This window comes from Ursus americanus, chromosome 7, assembly GCF_024610735.1.
Source record: "Ursus americanus isolate L20-20 chromosome 7, mUrsAme1.1.p, whole genome shotgun sequence".
Taxonomy (NCBI): domain Eukaryota; kingdom Metazoa; phylum Chordata; class Mammalia; order Carnivora; family Ursidae; genus Ursus; species Ursus americanus.
Window position 1 is genome coordinate 67,163,863 of NC_142133.1, and position 21,002 is coordinate 67,184,864.

Here is a 21,002-nt window from a genome sequence, read left to right on the forward strand (position 1 = left end):
GGGAAGAGGCCCCGTGGAGGGCGTAGCGTCCTGTGAGCTGCGTCCTGCTGCTTCCTCACTTGGTTCGGGTCACAGCCAGGTAGACTGAGGTTTCGGGAGAGGTTTTCTCGTTTGTGTTTTTAGCACACGTTGTACAGTCTTTGGTAAACGCAGACAAATATAAAGAAACATGGATGGAGGATGATTCCTGCAAGCCTTTTTTTCCTCCTCTGTTTTGAGTGTCCTCACCACGTTGTCCTGATTACAGAAGTGACACCTTATTCTTGTAGATGGCTGTTAAGAATAGCAGCTCGGAACCAGATCCTCGAGCGTGGAGGCTGCGTCATGGGGTTACTGTGGATGCCGCACGTGGAGTCTGTTTCGCATGGTGCCCGCTCCCAGGAGGCGCCTGGGCTGGCTCCCATCGGACTGTTGGTGTTGGATGAAAATCTGGGTAGAAGTATAGAAAAGACCACCCAAACTTCCCATCGTTTGGGTGTTTCTTTTAAAAATAACTTTAAAAGCTACAACATGATAAATTATGTTGTCAGCTAGAAAAGGTTTTAGAACTTTCCATGTTTGCTTTTTATTTTTTTTTCTTTTTCCTTTGGTGGAGGCGAAATTCTTACAATGTCGTGTATGAAAGGGTGCCGTTGAGTACCTTCCCGACATTATGTGGTACCACCTCTGGTTCCAAAACGTGTTCGTCACGCCAGAAGAAAACCCCACACCCAAGCCTGATCTTGAAAACTGTACAGTAAGGCCACTGTGAGCTCCGGGCTGTCCCGAGGTTAAGGTTCCTTTCCTCGCCCGAGGCCTGAGGTCCTTGCACACCCCCACTGTCCTGTGCGCGCCTGTCCCTGGGACCAACACCAGGGTCTGAAGCCTGCACCAGAGGCCAGCCCCGCTGGTGAGCCGGGACCTGGGATTTGCGTCCATCACGTCCTCCAGCATTTTCTGGGGGACAGCGAGACCCGGCTTTCCCACCTTCTCACTGTTGGCACTCTGCCTGTCTGGTCTTCAGTTTTCTGCAAAAGTGAGATTAAAGGTAATGCCATTGGCATGGCGTTGTTTGGAAATCACTTGAAGTAAGAACACTGAGATGAGTCTAAACACCGTGAAGCCCTTTTGTGCTATTACCTGCTGTCGCCCTGGCGCCCGCCCTGGGGACACTGGCTGGAGGAGGGGCCACAGGATGAGACCCAGCTCCCCCCCTCCCTGGGCAGCAGGGCTGACTTGACATCCTGGGAAAGGTCGGCTGAGTACAGACAGGAGGAGAGAGGTCAGCAATCCCATTTCACTGTCCTCCTGTGAGGACCTCTGGTGAGAATAAAAATGAGATCATAGATGTGAAAATGCTAGAAAGGGCTACAGAAAGTCCTAGAAGGTTTGGATGTGGCTCCCATGTGAGGGGCTGTTTGAGGTCAGTGCCGCCGTGGCCACTCACAGTGTTTAATGGCTTTGTAAAAAATTCCCAATTAAAAAAATGCTCAGTATATCCTTTGTAGAGGAGGCTTCATTTCAGAATTTAGTTACAACAAGGTTCGTGTCTCACTTTGTATTTTGTCGGCTCGTATTTATCTTGTTTTCTCAGCTGCCTGGAGAGGAAGTGACATGTGCGCCGAGGGGAGGGCCTGCCCTGGCGGCTGGGCGGCCTCCAGCGGACGGTGTCCTCTCTGAGCCTCCTCCCCTTCCCCAGACAGGCTGAGGGGATCCCATCCCAGATCCTCTGGTTCTGTTTTCCTTGCCCCTGTCACCTGGGAGGTTGTAGTCTCCTTCCTGAAGATGACCCACCTCCTGCTGATAACGGCAGGTGATCCTGACAGGTGGGCCACCTGCCCTCGTCCCCGGGAAGGTGCAAAGCAACCCTGGGCCTTGGCGCGCAGGCTTCCCCTTCCACTTTGTCACCAAGGTGGGCACGTCTGCGTAGTGAAAGGAAGTGGGGTAGAGGTCTCAGATTCTGGTTGCCCGGCTGCCACAGCCCCCCTGATTCCTGTCTGCAGGCCTGACCGCTCTGAGGTCGTTGGGGAGCTGAGGCTCTGGGACCGTGGCCCCGGCAGGCACGGGGCACTTCGGCTCTGCTGAGCGCCTTGCTCTATAGGCCGTCCGTGGCATCTGCCTGTGACATGGGGCCATCAAGGTGGACTTGGGGCCTCTCCCCAGATCCAGGGGCCTGTTCGGGTAGAGCAGGGAGCCCAGAGGACTGGCGAACTGGAGTTGTTTTTCTGTATTCCCATGTGGCCATACTCCAGGGTGTAGGTGGGGACCTCGAGGGTTGCTAAGTGCCCCACCTGCAGCCTGGCAACAGCAGGCCGACAGGAAATCTGCCGGCACGTACCTGTCACCAGAATTCGGAGCTCCTCTGGATCTCGCACTCAGAATGAACTTCCCAGGGAGTGGGGCATGAGTGAAGGAGGGTGCCGGGGAGGATGGAGGGACGGCAGGATGCGATGCGGCAGCGGCCGGCACTTCCTTTAGACCACGTTCAATTAGACGGGCGGCCTGTCCGTAGTCAGAGAAGGGAGGGCTGCCCCCGGGCCCCACCTGTCAGAGGTGAGGAGGGAGAGCCCAGGGCTGACTGTGCAGGGTTGATTCCAGGTCAGAGAAGCATCCGCCGGCCTCAGTGAGGGCCAGTGGGCCAGGTCATCTTCGTCTGGGTCACCCTGGGGAGCGTGGTGCAGGGGGACGCTGGGTGGTTTTCCGTGTAGCCCCTGGGGGGATGTGCAGGACAGAGCAGCCCCTTCTCTCTGCCTTTCCTTCTGCTTAAACCCAACACCCAGGGTCACCGTGACCAGGGGATGGCATTTCTTCTTCATGCTGGAGTCTTTCCCCGGGTGGGTGACCTTCTGCCCTTGAGGTCTTGGAGGGAAGAACCACCCATTTACCATGAGAGTCACGGACTTCTGTTCTGGGAGCCCCAGAGCTGGGGACTCTGGAGTGCTGTCATTTCATAAGCTCAGCTGTTTCTTGCCTTTCTGAATGGCCCTCCTCGCTGACCTCTGTCCACGCCCTGGCTCTGAGGGTCAGGTGGAGAGTAGTCTCACCCCTGCGCCCTGTTCTCACGAGAGGTTGGTGGGGGAGAGGGAAGTCGGGGCAGGAGAGAGAGACACACAGACACAGAGCGAGAAAGACACACGGAGAGAGTCCAGCTACCTCTTGCCCTGGGGCCGGGCTTCTGGTGTCCATCCTTAAAGTGCCCTTTCTTGTCGTGGCAACAGCGAGATTGGGGCTGGGGACCTGCCTCCCGGGGAGCCCCTGGGGAGAGGAGGCAGGTGTGGGGCAGGAGGAACGTGGCCCCCTGCACCGCAACAGCTCCTCGCGGTGGCCTGGGGCCAGGCTGGTGTGCCGTCAGCCCCTGGTGTGGGTGGGACAGACCCCTCGTGGGACAGCCACAGAGGACCCCGCACCCCGACATCAGCCTCGAAATGTACTTGCTCTCTGCACTTCCTCACAGACCCAATCGCGAATGTATCTGATATTTTTAAGTTTCATTTTAGCCCCGAGTGTGTCTTGGTTTGAGAAAAGCCAGAAGGCGAATTCCCCGTGGTGTGAAGCAGGAATTCATGCTTCTGTGGGTTCCAGCCCCCACCTCTTGGATTTCACAAAATGTTCTTCATTCTGACGTTTCAGGATTTAGCGGAACAAATCCACATCTGAGATAACGCGAGTGATGAGCCCACAGAGGACAGGTTGTTCCAAAGCCTTGGAGGGCTCCTGGCATTGGGAGGGCGTCTGCCATGTCAGGTGGCCCCGGGCACTGGTGGCTGTGACAGGACTGTGTCTGGGATGCGTGGCTTCCGAGTGGTGGCCCTGCTGGGCCCTGGGCGGCGGCGGGGAGGGGGGTCAGAGCCACATCCCCCCGCAGCCCGTGTATCTCTGGTTTTAGTGTCTGCTGTCCATGACCAGTGTGGCCGGGGTGGTTGTCCCGCCCTCTCTCTGGCCAGAGGACTGGTGTTTTGTTCCGTCAGGGGTAGCTCATCGGACAGTTACTTTGTGTCGGGCCCTGGGCTGCGTTTTTACTGGATTATCTCCTTGAAGGCTCACCGCAAACCCAGCGAAGAGCTGGCGTGTCCTCCCCCTGGGCAGGGGCTCCTGTTCCGCTCTGTGTCCTAGGAGCTCAGGTGTGGACTCTGGACCGAGTCTGGGCTGTGGGGATCTGCTTCGTTTGACCTGCCTGGAGTTTGAAACATTTCTAATACTGAAAAATTGGGGCATTCTCTATAAAAACTTGTATCTCTGACTGTCTTGAAAAACGGAAAGATATGACAACACGGGGTTCAAGAGTCAGACTTGCATTCACATCCTCACCAGCCTCTTACCTGCCACATGACCTTGAGCCAGTTCCTTATGCCCTTGGAGCCCATTTCTTTGTGAAGTGGGAATGGAATAAGACTGTTAAAAGGTCTAAGAGCACTTATCCCACAAAAATCATGGGCATCATTCTCAGCACGAGGGATGCAGAACAGATTCCGGTGGGGGACACAGATTACACAAGCCAGCATATGCTATTAGCAGGTAGGGAGGTGGCGGGCAAAGCAGGGGATGGAGCGTACGAATTGCCTAGAGTGGAGGGAGGTTGCCTTTTAATATCATGTGGCCAGAGAGGGCTTTCGGATAAAGTGAGATTTGAGCAGACGCAGGAAGACAGGGTGTGAGCCATGCGGTGTTTAGGGAGAGGGTGCAGTAAGTGCCAAGGCCCTGAGGTATGTTCACATGACATCATCATGGCAGTGGGTGCAGGTGGAGGAGAAGTGAGGGGAAGAGGGGTGGGAGGTGAGGCAGGGAGGTGGAGGGGCCTTGTAAGGACCAGACTTTTCCCCTGAGGGAGATGGGAGGCATTGGAGGGTTGTAGGTTTTAAAAGGATCAGTCTGGCTGCTGGTGGAGAAGAGACAGCAGTGGAAGCGGGGAGACTGATTTGAAGTGATGCAGCAATTTTCGGGTCAGAGGATAGTGGTTCAGACCAGGATGGAGATGATGAGAGTGATTCTGGGTGTTTTTTGAAGGCAGAGCCGACAGGAGTCGCTGCTGAGTGGCACGGGAGGTGGGAGAGCGGGGGGGGGGGGGGGGGGGTCGTGATGGCTGTCAGGATTTGGGCAGGAGGAAGTTGGAAGGGGGCGCTGGTGAGAGGCACGGGAGTGGAGAGTCAGTCTCACGGACATCCAGGAGGAGAGCTGATGGGACACATCTCCTCCTGTGCGCTACCTGCGTGTCTGGCAGGGCAGGCCTGCGTTTGCACGCTCCTGAGGGCCCCTCCCGGGGTGAGGATGGTGGGCCCTGTAGGCCAGGGCCTCAAGCTGGGGAGTCCAGCGAAAGTTGGTAACCAGACGGCTCCTGGGGAACACTTACCCCTTCTCCTCAGAGACAGTAGCAGGTGATTTTGCTACCGGGTGCGTGAGTCCCACCTGCCCCAGGGGCTCTCAGGGCCTTCCGGAAGCCCGTCAGAAGGGGCCCAAAGGGAGAAGCTCCCTGTACAAATGTCAGTTTCTGCAGTGACCGCCTTGGCATGTCAGCCAGCTCCTCTCTCTGGGTCCTGGCCTGCGTGCTTGGGAAGGTGACGCGACGCGCCCAGATTGGCAGAAGCGCCCGGACCGGAGAACCAGAGGATCTGGCCGGGGCACGCCTGGGACCCTGCCGTTCTCTGGCTCCCTTCCACCTGCAGCAAGAAAGCAGTCTGCGAGCTCAAGGTAGAGCGTGTGGCACAGAGCCCGGGTCACAGGGGGCTCAGAGAAATGTGTTCCGAGCTGGATTTATAACATGAGGGATGTCGATTCTTGGGTGGCTTTTCAAGAAGAGGGGGGGTGCTGGCTGGTGCATGCTGGGGAGAACGGAGTCCTGATCCACATGGAAGGGCAGAGGTGGGTTAGCAAGGGCTGAGCAGGGAGGTGGAGAGGGACACGGGGTGGACAGGGTCCTCCCCGGAGCTCCCGTCGCTCATCCCTCGAGTGGGAGGGACTGGGGTCGGGAGCCCAGCCAGAACTGGCGTGGGGCCGAGCAGAGGCCTGGAGAGGAAAGGAAGGTGGGAGCTGCATTTGGGAAAAGCACTGGTGAGATTTACTGCTCCACTGGGAGGAGGCAAAGGGAGGGAAACCAAACCTCACAGGTGGAGAGCTGGTCTGTCAAACCTACTAGAACCTTCACACCTGGTGTGGGCTGAGCAAGGACTGAAGCCCGTGGTTTTGCTCCCACTGATCGCAGATGTGGCCTTGGCGTCCTTCTCCAGGCAGCGGCTCTGTCACCCTGGGGGGCCCGAGAGCCGCCCTGGCTCACTACGGTGTTCTAGAGCTGCGCCATCCGATACGGCTGCCGCTAGTCCTGTGTGGCGCCGGACACTTAAATTAATTAAAATTTAGAAATTAAAAATCAGTGCCTCTGTGGTGCCAGCCACGTCTCCGGTGCCCAGTAGCCACAGGTGGCTCGTGGCTACCACGCAGGACAGCACAGAACAGAGCATTTGCTTGACTGCAGAAAGTTCTAACAGTGCTCTTCTAGAGAGTGATGGTTTGCCCCTTGGGCCGCAGCTCCTAGTTGACAGCTCGTTATCTCGCCAGACCTCCAAGGAGCACCTGCTCTGTGCCGACCGCACTAGGTGACGGCTGCAGACACCACACACGTGGCCGTCTTTGGGCCCGAAGGGCGGTCTGCTGAGATGGCAGTCCCCTTGGCCCGCACGGTGGCCCCTGTCTCTGGAGACCACACAGGAGTCCAGGCAAGTGTCCCCTCTCCCCCACTAGCAGGGTCCGAGTTCTGGGCTGCCCCTGGGTCTGTGTGATTTCTGCACTGTCGCAGAGATACGACCTGGTGGTGACTTGTTAGCCTGGCTCCCCTCCTCCCATGCCCTGCTTCCTTCGCGGAGTAGAAAACTTGAGAGACTCTGGGGATGCTGGCTCGGAGCCTGTTTTCACATTGGAAGGTGTGGTTTAAAGAGATGCCGGTCTTTGAGCTCCCTGTGAATGTCCACAGCCCTTAGCTGAAGACAGCAAAGCGCTTCTGCCCCGTGATACCAGTCACTCCCAGGGGACCTGAGCGCCCTGGCCGTCGGAGCTCTTGGGAGGACTGTTTACCCTTGACCTTCCCCGCATTTAGCTTGGGGACTTGCAGAGATGCCGGGTGACTGTTCTTTGAGTGAGGTGGTGACCATGTCTTCAGATGGGGCAGCCCGTGCGGGTCTCTCGTCTAAACGGTAGCTGCCCGGCCCAGGCACATGGCAGCACAGGAGCGTCCCGATTTCACGTGTCGTGGCCCTTCGCCCTCTCGTCAGGGAGAGGGGAGCTGTGTGGGCCCTGACCTCCCGGGGCCAGTGGGGCAGGTTCTCCTGCTCCTCGTTTCCTTCCTTCTGCTTCCTCTTCTGCTCAGCTGGTCAGGCCAGGATGGGCATCTGTTGGGGTCCATTGACCTTTTTTTGGCTTTTAAGTGGCCTGGAAGCTCCAAGAATCTGGAGAAATGAGATGTGTTTGTGGACAGCTGTGCATCTGCTCACAGCCTGTGATGGGTTGTAGTGACTGTGTGTGTGTGTGTGTGTGAGTACGTACGGTACGTACAGAGGACACACGCGGGCATGCACAAGGACACGGCATGCAAACACTATGTGCTTGCTTCGTGCGGACGCCACACACAGCACCCAGCTACCTGGGCACTGCTGATTGCTCTCTCCATGTTAGGTCTCCGTCCCTCCCTCCCTCCCTCCGCCCCTTTACAAGGATGTTGTAGAAACCTAGCTTCTCATCAGCCAAGCTCCTGTCTCCAAATCCCTGCTGGCCGCTGTGCTGTAATTAACTCCTGAAAGCCTCGTCAGGGCCCCTGGAGTAGCGCGGGCCTCCTGCTTCTGTCTCGGTCCCCAGCCCGCACAAAGGCGAGGCCTGGCCTGAGTCACTGCTGAGAAGGGGGCTTGACTGATTACTTCCCAGAGCCTGGTGGAGGCCCCGCGGACAGCCTGCCCTGGTCAGGGGCTCATGGCCCGCCTGAGCAGTGCGGGGAATACCTGTTTACAGATCCCTACCCGGGCCCAGGACACACGCTGCACCCCAGCCGGTTCCCCAACCCCGCCCCACCTCTGCACAGTGCCCCAGACACACCTGCACCCCAGCCGGTCCCCGCCCCCACCCCACCTCTGCACAGCACCCAGGGCGGGCCTCTGGTTCTTCTCCCCCAGATCTGCATTGCTTTTTTGGTCTATCCAGAAAGCCTGCTAGAAATTTTCAGGGCTTGTTCTTTCTTTTGCCTCATTTGGTTCTTTTCCCAGAGAGGGTCGAGGCCTTGACTTGGTGTGCGTGTATTTTTAGGCTAGCCATCAAAGCCCTGCAGGACTGGGGAGAGACCACGTGAGGCAGCTTCCCCACCTTCTCCATCTCTCTGCGTGGACCCGTATGGCAGGGCCCCGGGCCTCGGCTTGGCGAGTCTGGCCGGTCCCCGTGCCCTGAGCCAGGCTCCCATCCTGTGGTTGACCCCCTCCTGTAGCCTCCTCACGCAGCGTCCGGGGCGGAGCTCACTAGCTCTCAGGGCAGCACATTCTCTGTTTGAACTGCTTGGACTCCTAGGACATTTTTCCGGTCCAGAAGCAGCAGTCTGTTCCAAAGCCTTCCCTCACTGGCTTCCTCTCGTGGCAACCTCCGGAGCAGGCGCCATCCCTTTTCCACACAGCCTCAGGCTGGAAGGTTGCTCCGTGTGGCTGCGGAGCCCGCGCTCCACGGGGTGGGTTCCCAGCCCCTCGGCCCGCCTCTGATGCCTGGCCTCAGGCTCCTGGCCCTGTGGTCTCTCCGCGATGAGGGTCTAGGGGAACTGTTTCCTTGGGGCAGTCCTCCTCGAATGCTCCTAAAGGGGCGCTTCCAAACCTCAACGTGGTCACGAGTCCCCTGAGGGCATCTGGGCCTCATGAGGAACCAGCCTCGGGTGAGGCTGAGGCTGCCGCTCCCAGGGCCAGACTGGACTGTGGGGCCCGAGGTCCCGAGGGCTGGGCTCAGTGGAACCAGGGACCTCCCTGACCCCAGATGTCCGGGGAGGGACTCACCACCGATTTCTGCTCCCCCAAGTTGCAGTGTCGAATGATGCCACGATTCCCGTAGTAACCATCCTGGGCCCCTTGCGGGCGGTTGGGCGGCCTCACGCTGCCCGTGTGCCGTGGGGGAGGCCTGCTGGGGCCACCACAGCTGGCCTCTGTCACCGCTTTGGGGTGACTCAGCATCGCCGAGCCCTCACGTTTGGCCCTGTTGGTTACATTCAGGGTCCACTGCCCGTCAGGGAGACCGGGCCTCACAGCATTGGCCCCTTTCTCCTCCCCTCAGCCTGTGAGGAGGGGGTACGGAGGCTGAGGGAGGTCACCGTGGCCTGCCCAGGGTCTGAGCTGGAGAGCCAGGGGTCTCCCTCAGTAGCACCCATCAGAAGGAATGCCCGCAGCTGCCACTAGCCCTGGCCTGGCCTCCCTGAGGTCCAAAGGTGGTCTGGTCTGCTGCTGGGCCACGTGCCCAGGCACCCACAGAGGTCCCGGCTGCGTCCGCTTCTGCAGGGAGGACCCACGTCAGGAGCAGCCGGATGTCCCCACTCAACTCCGTAAGCCCTGGGGCGGCACCGAAAGGGTCCCAGTGGGTGGGCCCACTGCGAGGGTCCTCACGGGGGCTTCTAGAGCAGCATCGTCAGGTCCTTACCAGGGAGGATTTGGGCACTTCGTGTTCCTTCACATTTGCAGAACAGCGTCCAATGTGGATGAGAGAATCCGTGTGTGAAAAGCACATCCTTTGGTGAAAAAATCCCACCCGTTCTTTCGGTCCAGGAGCCCTGGGTTCTAGTTCTGGATCCGTCGCTGACTCTGGGGAACCTGGGATCAGCCGCTTACCCCCTCCGCGCCTTGGCTGGTTACCTGCAGGATGGAGGCGTATTACCCATACAGGAGAACAGAGGGCGGATGAGGAAGAAGAGGGACAGTGTTGAAATTGGTCAGTAGTGTTCGTTTGCCTGGTGAGAGGCGATATTTGAGAACTACAGAAAGAAACCAGCTCAGGGCGATAGTTCTGTCCCTTGGCTCCCTGAGAGGACCCCTGCCACCTCCCCCTTGTGCTGTGGGGCGGGGGTCCCCTCCTGGCTTCGAACCTGGCCCTCCGTCTCCTTTCTCAGCTTCCATCCAGGTGGACGTGGGAGTCCAGAGAGAGCCCAGTGGACTTGCACGGAGGGCCCTTCCCTTTCTAAGAAATCTGGTCATTACAGCCAAGCTGGGGTCAGGGTCACAGCTGGCGGCAACAGGAAGTTTTGTGTTTATTTCCAGTTTAAAAAGTACGTTTAAAAAGCAGCAGCATAACCATATAGCAGTTTTCCCGTTTTCTCTGGACCCCATTCGCCAGGTCAGGTTACCCTGTTCTCTCTCGCACGTACTCTTCTGCCGTGATTCCAGGGCACGCGTGGGTCTGCCGTCCCGTTCTCAGGATACGGTGTTGGGTCCTTTTCTCTTTGGTCGTGTTCTCATCATGGCACTTGTCATTATGGTCGTTTCTGAGGTTCGTCCGAAGGATGTGTCCCAATTGGATGAGCCACTTGCTGGGCATTTGGGCCTTCTCGTCTTTTCCACAGCGTGAGTGATGTTGCATTGAAGTTCTTCTGGTTTGTATTTTTTTTTTTACTTCTCTTGGATTATTTCTGTTGGAAAAATTCCCAGGAGAGCCATTAATGGGTCAGAGGCTTGGAACATTCGTATGACTCCCGAAACATATAGCAGTCGCTATTTTAGGAAGAGTGGGCTCTGCTTCTCTGCTGGGGAGACCAAGCCACATCCCTCAGCTGCTGTGGGTGGCCCTGTACCCCTGAAGAGGCCTGGCTGTGTTTTCAGGGAAATTGGAGCTGTGGTCCGGGGCACGGGGCACCTCACAGGACTGGATTGGTTCCCATGGAACCCAGAGAGGCTCTTCTGGAAGGGCAGGGCTCTGAGGTGGGGTCTGAGCACGCAGGAAAGGCCTGACCATGTGGGTGCTGGCCACTGGGGCTGCATAGGCCGGTTGGCTGGGAGCCCAGCACAGCACTGCGACTTTCCTAATCCTCGGTGTCACTCAACCCCTCCCTGCGCACACACCCGAGTGCCCTCTTCCTCAGGCTGGCGGCCTCTGCCCAGTCCTCACACATTTACCTCCTCCTCCCCTTAGCGAGCACCTGCATGCACGTGTGACGGGGTCAGGGAGGGGATGGAGGGACAGAGGGATAGCAAGGCTGAGACATGCATGGAAGGAAGGCGGGACCCATCTGTCTCCCCTTCATCGTTGTGCCCGGACCAGACAGAGTTCCTGGGCCTGGCCGAGTGACCCCAAGGACTTTCTCCTCACCCTGGACACCCCACTGGGGTTCTTAACCTATAATAAACCTGTGGCCAGCTTCGAAGCCCAAAGGAAGTTTAGGCCTTGCCTTCCTGAGGCACGTGCTGTCCCCAAACCCTCAAAAACCCTTCTCGGGTGACAGACCAGCTGCAGCAATATTGAGCACCTGCTGTATGCAGGCACTGTTCTTAGCGCCCTACAGTGAGGAGTCACTTCGTCCTCCTGCTTTACCAACGAGGAAACCAAGGCACGGGGCAGTTAGCAGCTGCCTGGTGTCACACAGTGAGTCGGCGGCGGGGCAGGGGTCTGAGCTAGGCCGTGGGGCCCAGAGCCCAGGCTCTTTACGGCCGCACCCTCCTGTCCCTGCCTGCCTGCCTTCCTGCCCCTGCACTGGCGGCCTTCTCCCGGCCGGACTCCAGCAGCTCTCCCCCTAGGCCGCCCTGAGAGCCGGCAGGACCCCAGGGCTCGGGCTCATCTGGAAAACCCTCCTAGTGGCTCCTGTGCTTCCCAGGCCCAGCGCTTGCTCCTGCACGGGCTTAGTTCGGTGTCAGAAGGCCCCTCACCACACGCTGGCGGGGGGCACGGGTGTGCTGAGCACCAGGGTCCCAGAGCACCCGACGGGCTGTGCCCCGTGCTACCTCCTGGGCTCGGGGGGCCACGGCACACCGGGGTGGTCTTGGCCTCTCATTCCTCTGCGATGGTGCCCCTCGCGGGGTTGTTGGCAGTGAGAGCCACACAGCTGTGCAAATGGGAGAATAACGGTAACCGCCTTGGTGCTTCGGGCTAGAGCCAGTGCCAGGCACGCCGGGCCGAGGGACACCTGCCTGGTCATGGCAGTGTGACTCGCCACAAGAAGGAGTGCCAGGTGAGAGGGGCCATCCTGTGGTGCGGTGGGCGAGCCGGGGTGGGGGGTGGCTCTGGCCTGCAGACGGTCATGGGAGCAGAAGGGAAGGGGCTGCCCCTACAGCAGAGCTGTCTTCTCCCAGAGCGGGTGAGGCCCCAGCCCTCTGCCTGATGGGGGGACACGGGCCCGGACCCTTGGGGGCCTCGCCCAGAGCAGAGGAGCGGAACCTCCACACCTTGGTTCTCCTGCCCCAGAGAAGGTGTGTTTAAAACCCAGAGCTGAGTCCTCTGGCCTCAGCACTGAACATAGCAGAGAGTAAGAGCCAGTGGGGGCCCCTCACCCTCCCAGGCCCTTCGTGGGAGGTGAGGTCCCCTACTCCTGTACCCCCCAGGCTGGCGTCCCACAGACTGTTTCTCTGTGTGCGGTAACCCCAGGCACTGAGGACCAGGCAGCAGCCCTGGTTTTCCGGCCACCCCTGCACCCAGGTGGCTCCCAGGCAGGCTAGACGCAGTACTCCTGGACCTCCTGCGTCCCTCTCTCCATGTCCGCTCTGTCCGTCAGCCGACCTCTGTGGTCCCTCAGAAGCACCCCACCACAGGGGCCAGACCCAGCTGCGCCTCTCCGTCCCCTCCTGTTACCCGCCTCCCACCCGCACTTCTCCTGAGCTGACCTCAGCTCTTGCTGCATCGCCCCGCAGGCCTCGGCTTAGCCTCACCGTGGCCACACTTCTCTTAGCCCCGCAAACCTCAGCTGCAACCTCGAGCTTCTCCCCACCGGCCTTCACCAGACCCGTCCTCACCTGCCTCCCAGCTCGGGGCACAGGGCAGTGCGCCCTTGCTGACGCGGCGCCCTGCCTAGGCTTCTCTGTCTGGCTTCACCTGCTCCCGGGGGTGTCGCCTGCCCCGTCTCCCCGCTGCTCAGCTGGACCCGCGCTGCAGGCCCAGCCCCCAAGCCGGCTCAGCGTCTGCCTGCCGCACATCCCAAACCAGCCCTGTCTGTCCCCTCATGTCTCTCTGCGTCTCTGTTCCTTACTTCATATCCAGAGGCCCAAGCCTCGGGCCTGTCCTGCCTGCATGGTGCAAGCAGCCCCCAAGACCCACTCTGCTCGGATGACGGCTAACTGGTCACCCTGCCCCGCCCTGCCGTGTCACCCCCTCTGCTCTGGTCCTTCTCTGCAGTTTTCGGGAAGGAGCGCCCCGTTCCCTGCCTGGCGCACGAGGCCCTTCATGGTGCAAAACGGGGGTCAGCAGACGTTTTCTGGAAAGGGCCAGAAGAGCCCTTTCAGTTTTGCAGGCCATATGTTCTCTGTCACAACAACTCAGCGCTGCTGTTGGGGGGAGAAGACAGCCATAGATGACACGTAAACAAGTGAGCGTGGCTGAGCACCAGCAGGACTTCATTTGTGCAAACAGGCAGAAGCAGGATTCGGCCGGCAGGTGGCAGTGCGCTGAGCCCCCCGCCCGCCGACCTATCTCTGGAGCTGCAGTTCCCCGTTTCTGCCTCCGCTGAAAGACCTGCAGGTCCCCGAACCTGGGGTCCTGAGGTCTCTGTGCCTTGTCTATGCAGCTCCCCTGGACAAGATGTTCTTAGCATCTCAGTCTTCAAGCCTCACTTCCAGGAAGTCCTCCTGATTGCCCCCAACACACTTGGCTGATTCTGGCACCCTTCTTTCTTACTCCCCTGCTGTCCCTCACTTGACTTGGCACTTGATAAACTGCACTGCAGTGGGCATGCTTACCTGTCCCCCCAGGAGACCCTCACCCCTCCGAGGGCAGAGACTCACTCCTTTGGTAGCATTGGTACCCAGCATGCTACCTGGCACGTAGTAGGTCTTCAGTCACGGTGAACCAGGATGTACCCAGTGTGCTGCCTGGCACGTGGTAGGTCTTCAGTTGCGCTGAGTCAGGATTCTTGAATGATTGTTCTGTGCAGGGTGGGGCTGGGGGCTCCCAGTACAGGAGCTAGAAGAGAAGAGACCCCTGTAGGCACTGTCACCTTCCCTGTGGCCGGGAGGTGCTCTGGAGGTGCAGACCCAAGCGTGGGTTTCTTCATGGGTGTCTGACTCTCGTCAGGGCCCTGAAGATGCTCCGTCACAGGAAGCTGCTGCGGTGGGCCTCTGGCTGCTTCCCGACGTGGGGTCCGTGCTGGAAGGCCCAGGCAGAAGGTCAGCTAGCTCTGGCTGACGTCTGTCGCCGGAGGTATCTGAACCTGCCCCTAGAAAGGTACAGGCCGGACCCTGCCTCCCCACTAACCCTGTCCTCCTCCTCCCAGGAGAACCTTATGCTCTCCATCCTGCCCAAGCACGTGGCTGACGAGATGCTGAAGGACATGAAGAAGGACGAGAGCCAGAAGGACCAGCAGCAGTTCAACACCATGTACATGTACCGGCACGAGAACGTCAGGTGCGCCGGCCCACAGCCCCCGGGCTCCGAGCGCAGGACGGGGGCCGGGCTTTGTGGGGTCGGCTGTGCTCTGTGGCGTTCCAGAGTCTTCCCCCAGGACTAGAAGCCGGGCCATCCCCGCTGTGTGAGCCTCAGCCCCTGCAGGAGCGGTGTTGCAGACCCATGTGGGGGCTGAGACATCTGGGCTGTGTGGTCTGGCCCCATCATCATACAGACATCACCCAGGGCGGGGAGGTGACATCCAGGAGGCCACCCAGCCATTCAGGGCCAGCACTGGGGCTAACAGCCGTGCTCCTTCCAGGAGGGGTGGGTTCATCCTGGGGCCAGGAGCAGACAGCATGGGGGAAGGAGGCCCCGTAGAGGAGGGGCCCACAAGGATAAGCTAAACCTCAGAGCCCCGAATTCACCCTGGAAGTGCCTGGGTCTCACTGCTTTGGGGCCTGAGTAAGGACCCACCCCGCCGGGATCCTGGCTGCCCGTGGTCGGGAGCAGGAGCTGGCCGGGGAGCCAGGCACGCTGCCTGGAGCCTCACGGCCGCGGCCCTCCCTCCTCTCACAGCATCCTCTTTGCGGACATCGTGGGCTTCACCCAGCTGTCTTCTGCCTGCAGTGCCCAGGAGCTCGTGAAGCTGCTCAACGAGCTCTTTGCCCGCTTCGACAAGCTGGCAGCCGTGAGTACCCGGGCCTCGCTCGGCTTTCGGGGTCGGGGGCCGCCGTCGGGGCGTGGGCCTGGCCCTCCCTGGCTCGCCTGGTTTCCTCCCCCCGTGTCAAGGAGAGACTCAGAGCCACCCCCACACCCGGTCCTTTCAGAAATACCACCAGCTGCGGATTAAGATCCTAGGCGACTGTTACTACTGCATCTGCGGCCTGCCCGACTACCGGGAGGACCACGCCGTCTGCTCCATCCTCATGGGGCTCGCCATGGTGGAGGCCATCTCGTGAGTGGGGGGCTCTGGGCGGGGGACACTGGACCACAGGAGAGGCAGGCCTTTCGTGGTCTGTCGTGAGGGCCCAGCGCACCCCAGGCCTCCACGTCATGTGGGTGTTGTCATTGGTCAGCAGGTGGCTCAGTCCCCAGTTCTGGGAAGTGGGGCCATGACTCCCCTTCCTCATCGCTGAGGGGCTGCAAGCCTTCCATGGCCTCCAGGGGCCCAGCCTCCATCCGCTGTGGCTTTCTGGAGAAGTGGCAGTCATGGTGAAGTCTGTCACACCCCTCACATTCGTTTGGATCCCCCCCCCCCAGGTCTCCATTCCTTCTCTCAGTGTTTTCTCACTGTGAGCCTCCAGGCCCATCTCTGGTCAGAAAGTCTGTATGTGGCAGCGTGGGACTGGAACCCTCCGCTCTGGGCTCCGGCCAGGGCTCCAGTCTCCACTGCTGTGAGCTGTGAGGACATTGCCCTCTTTCCTCACACTCCCCGTCGCTGTCACACCAAAGACACCTTGGAGGCCCTACCAGGGAGCCTCTGGCTCGATCAGGCCCCAGGAGGAAAGGGGGCTCCTTGCTGAGGCTTCTTCCCTCAACCAGGATGGGGGGACAGGTGGGGTCACCTTGCCACCCGAGGGCCGTTCTGCACTGTGACCATCTTCGGGGTTAGAGCGCCTCCGATGCTGGTCTAGAAGCAGATGCTGTGCTTGGGGTGGGGGCGGGGGGGCTAGTTCAGGATCACTCGCCTCCACTTCCCTCACCACGTGACCCTGGCACGGTGCCCAGCACAGGTGGACGCGGGGCGGTAGCGGCCCTCACTCTGCCGTTTCCTGCCCGCACCCCCGTCCCACGAGCCTGTGATGCGGAGTCCGGGCGCAGGCCGGCCCGCTGGACTTCTAGCCACAGGCTACTCAGCTCAAGCGCAGGCCGAGAGCGGTGGGGTGCCGGGGGGTCCCCTCGGCCTGGAGGGGAAGAAAGCGCGTGAACTCCTCCCACGGGGCACGGAGGGTCGGCCACCTTGCTGCGGCCACGCCTGAGCCCGCCTCCTCCCCGTGTGCCTGGCAGGTACGTGCGGGAGAAGACGAAGACTGGGGTGGACATGCGCGTGGGGGTGCACACGGGCACCGTGCTGGGGGGCGTCCTGGGCCAGAAACGCTGGCAGTACGACGTGTGGTCTACCGACGTCACTGTGGCCAACAAGATGGAGGCGGGAGGCATCCCCGGGTGAGCAAGCGTCCCTTCCTGGCGGGGAGGTGCGGGTGCCGAGGGAGGGCACCGTCCACCCCTCGGGGCTGTGGCTCAGACGAGAGACCCCCCGGAGCAGCGTTCCTCCTTGGGGGGACTGCCCCCTGGGCCCGAGCCCGGCTGCCTGGGCCTCTGCGGTGGGGTGCTGTCTCGCCCCTCTGTCCACCGTGGGGTCGCATGCCCACACGGGGCGGGGGAGGGGGCTCCTGGAGGGCGCTGAGCCAGGGGAGCAGGCTCCGAGGCAGGGGCTTGCGGTGACAGCGCACCTGTCCAACTGGCTGAGCTTTTCCGCAGAACCGGCCAGCAGGGTGGACGGGCTGACGACGAGCCACACATTCCCCACCCGGCTCAGGGAGTGCCCCTCGGGGGCAGTCATGATTCTGTCCCTCCGCGGTGACACCCTAGAAACGCGTTTATTACCCCGACAGCAGGTGTTGCCCTAGGAACCCGCAAAGCACACAGCGGTAGGACCTCACGACAGAGTCGAGGGAGGCCTCCCCCGTTCCTCACCCCCCTCAGGGCTCTGGGCAGCCTGAGAACGTCTCCTTCCTGCCTCATGGACGTAGCGCTGAGGCTCCAAGGGGTGGGGGGCCTCCCCCGGGGTCTGCCGGCCCCCTGCTGACGGGCCCTGGGCCCCGGCCTCTCGCTACCGTGCAGGCGTGTGCACATCTCCCAGAGCACCCTGGACTGCCTGAAGGGCGAGTTCGATGTGGAGCCGGGCGACGGGGGCAGCCGCTGTGAGTACCTGGACGAGAAGGGCATCGAGACCTACCTCATCATCGCGTCCAAGCCAGAGGTGAAGAAGACAGCCGCCCAGCACGGCCTCGGTGGCCCGGTGAGTCCCCCGCCCGCCCCGGACAGGCCACGGGAAGGGGGTTCGAGAAGCAGGGCTGGTAGAAGAGTGGACAGGGCCGTGGGGGGCACCCCGGTGGGGGCAGGGGGTGGAGAAGCAGGCTCTGGGGGACGGAGTGCGCGTGGCTCCGGCAGGTTGACATTGAGGTGGCCAGAGGGAAAGCCCCCGGAGATGTCAGTGGCCCCTGGATGGTGGCTGGTGGGGGTATAGGCCCCCCTACAGTTGGAGCCGTGGGAGAGACGGGGGGGGGGGTACCCAGGGAGAGAGTTCCCAGACCCGGTGAGGATGCAGGGGGCAGGCAGTGGGGTTGGCTTGGTCACGGAGGAGGGGGACCGAGGCGGGGAAGGTTTGCTGGGTGGGAGATGAAGAAAGAACAGGACGGAAGCAGTGAAGGCGTCCTGCCGTCCTGCCCTGGTCTCGCCTCTGTGCCGCTTCCCTGCATCTCATCAGACCCGATGCCCGGGGCGGCTGCCCCAGCTTCTCCCACCCCCCACCAGCCTCCTGACGGGCTCTCTGGTTAGGAGCTACCAGGGGCCGCCACAGGACCGGAGCCCTCTGCCACCCTCTGCTGAACCCGGGAACTCTTACTCCTCGCAGCCTTGTACTGCGGAACCCACCAGTCGTGCGAGTTGAGCGACTAGGGATTCTGATGCTCTCGGGGATGGCGTGCGGTCTGAGACCGTCCCATGGCTGAGGCTTTGCCCGGTAACGGCAAAACAGAGTGTGAGCTGGTCTGGGGAGGCTTCAGGGACTGTGGCTGAAGACGTGACCCCTGGGGAAGTTTTAAAAGAGAACTACACACCTTCTCCCCTCCCTACGAGAAAATGTGTGTGATGACTAGCAAATCAAACAGAAATGAAAGATTCATCGTTAACTCTAATCACAACCACTGTTCAGGGAGGGCTTCCATGCGGCCATTACCTCACTCCTCAAGGCGACCCTGCGGGAAGGGGGCTGCTGTCACACCCACTTTGCAGAGGAGGACGCTGAGGCCCAGAACTCGGCACAAGTTGCAGATCTAGTAGGTGGCGGAGCGGGGCCCGTGCCCCCGACGTGCCGGCCGCGCCGCATCCCAGATGTGCGTGGGTCCCTCCCGCGTGCAGCTCGCACAAACTCAGCCCCGGGAGGGACGCACAGGCGGGTAGGACCCCACCTCACTCCGGGTGATTTAAAATCCCCCTAGGCTCCAGTGTTAGAGCAAAGGACAGTTCAAGGTGTTTTGTGCTGAGCTACAGTTAAATGCTGCAAAGAACTCAAGAAAGTTGGAAGCTGTCTCAGAAAATCAGGAACTGCCAGGGTAGAAAGTAGAGCCTCATGAAAGACTTGACCTTGCCTCAAAATTAACGAGTCCTTCGTATTTTTGAGAGTGCTACGTGCAGAACTTTAATATATTCCCGAGAACAAATTAAAAGTGTGTCTTCTAAGCTGTTCTACAAGACAGTAACTGACAATAATTGAAGAAATCAGCTACTTCTGTAGAGTGGTAGGAAATTTATAATTTCTGGCATATAAAATTTTTAATAAATCGAGAAATGCAATTCTTTTCAAAAATTACCCACAAGTTGAGTTTTACCAGGGACCACTTTGAGGTCACAAAGCAGCAGTCAGGTAGGTCTCTGGGACCACACTCGTTCCGGTTTGTTCTCATCTCGTATTTTATTTTGCTTATTCCGACAAGCCTTGCATGGTGTAGTTTGGATCAGGCATTGCTCGCCGCGCCTGACGCGCTTCCGAGGGTGCAGATGGGGCAACTGAGGCGCAGGGAGCCCGGGCAGAGCGGGCTTTGTGAGGCTGTTGCGCTCGAGTCATTCCTCAACTTCCAGAGGAGAGTCGAGCTCGAGGTTGCATCGCTGGCGGCGTGAGCGCCGGAGCCCTGGGCGGGTAGGAGCGCGTCCGTGCGGAGGACGCTGCCTGCCCAGGGCGGCGCAGGCGATGGAGGTCGGCAGAGTGACCTTGCCGCCTTGAGTGCCCCGTCACGCAATGAGCCAGCCCTGTTTCCGGTGGAAACACGGACAGTGTTCTCTCAACTCTTCTTTCAGTGACGTGTTATGGCCGTTGAGGTTTTCAATATTTTTGTAAAGTTGACTTTTAACTTTCTTAATGCCCCTGCCTAAAAAACGTAAATTTCTCGAAGTAGAATGGCTAAGGGGTCTGCACGTTGGCAGTTTTACCCCATCCCCACGCACCTCCTGCTGGCCCCCCTGGGGGCACCCTCACTGCCCGGCTCTGTACCCGCATCGGCCCCCTCTCAGCTTTGTAGGGGCTCCTTGTTGACTGGAGCGGTGACCCCCTGCTCGGGTGATGGTCAGCCAGGCCCGCGCTCTGCTTGCACTCGCTGCCCCGTGGCCTGGGGCTCCTTTGCACCAGCTTCTCTCTCTTTCTGGGGGGCCCCCATCCCCCCTAGAGCTGCAGGATTCACTCCTTCAGTTCATCACTGAAGTGTCATCCTCATAGTGACACCTCCCCTGACCTCCCCGTTACCGTCTCGCTCTCCAGTGATCCCCTGCCCCTTTCCCGCTTTCCCTTTCTCCGAGCACTTACCCTTCTTACGTACTGTACTAATTTGACCTGTTTTCCTGCTGTCTGCCTTTCCTCACTAGAATGTGAGTTCACACAGGACGTTTCGTGTGTCACACAGTAGGGACTCAGCAAACGCTTGTGAAATGAGTGGACTGTTTGCCGTGTTGCAGGGTTTAACTTACTCTGTCCGGGAAAAGGACTCGTCACTGGGGAAACGGGCTTATGGGATTCATTCAGACTTCTAGAAGGCATTCGACAGGTTCTACAGCCGAAAAGGACCTCTGTGGATCACCGTGTTGAGTAACTCTTTTAGAAATGGGAGTTGGAATGAGAGGGTCTTTCTCTGCTTAGAAAAGGTCTCACAGTAGAAGTAGATACCAGGAGTGTGCAGCATTTTAAAAGTAACGTTCTAGAGCAGGAGTCGGGTAGTGACATTTCTTAGTCTACAGGCGTCTAAACTCTAGAGGCGGGATTCGGACTGATAGACCAGCCAGGTCTGCGGGGGCAGGTGGGCAGCTGCCCGCGTCTGGTGTGTGACGGCCGCTGCTTTCCGTGGCAGGCCCTGCTGAACGGAGCCCCGGCTTCCTCCAAGCCCAGCTCGCCCGCCCTCATCGAGACCAAGGAGCCCAACGGGAGCATCCACACCGGCGGCTCCACGTCGGAGGAGCCCGAGGAGCAGGAGACCCAGGTGCGTGCAGGCTGAGGGCCGGGCGGTGGCAGGGGACAGGGAGGTGAAGGTTGCTGTGGGGAACGTCCTGTGCGGGAGTAGGAGACCCGGCCACTGGCCCGGGCTCTGTTCCTTCTCAGCAGCGTCACCTTGGGTGTCACCGCCTACCCTGTTCCCACTGTCTCCTCAGTGGTTACCGGGGTGGGGGTGGGTACAGTCCCAAGAGGTGCTCAGCTCTGAGGCCTTGTCTAGCCCTCCTGTCCCAGAACCCTGTGGCTT

At 60.0% G+C, this 21,002-nt stretch overlaps 1 protein-coding gene across 1 annotated transcript in view; it reads left to right on the plus strand.

Moving 5' to 3' along the window:
- ADCY3 (adenylate cyclase 3) overlaps positions 1-21,002 on the plus strand; it is a 77,023-nt gene that overhangs the window by 43,205 nt on the left and 12,816 nt on the right. The window contains exons 4-9 of the mRNA XM_045809294.2: positions 14,384-14,514; positions 15,073-15,184; positions 15,324-15,451; positions 16,504-16,662; positions 17,341-17,518; positions 20,616-20,744. Coding sequence (XP_045665250.2) covers positions 14,384-14,514; positions 15,073-15,184; positions 15,324-15,451; positions 16,504-16,662; positions 17,341-17,518; positions 20,616-20,744 — 837 coding nt within the window. The remainder of the gene's footprint in view (positions 1-14,383; positions 14,515-15,072; positions 15,185-15,323; positions 15,452-16,503; positions 16,663-17,340; positions 17,519-20,615; positions 20,745-21,002) is intronic.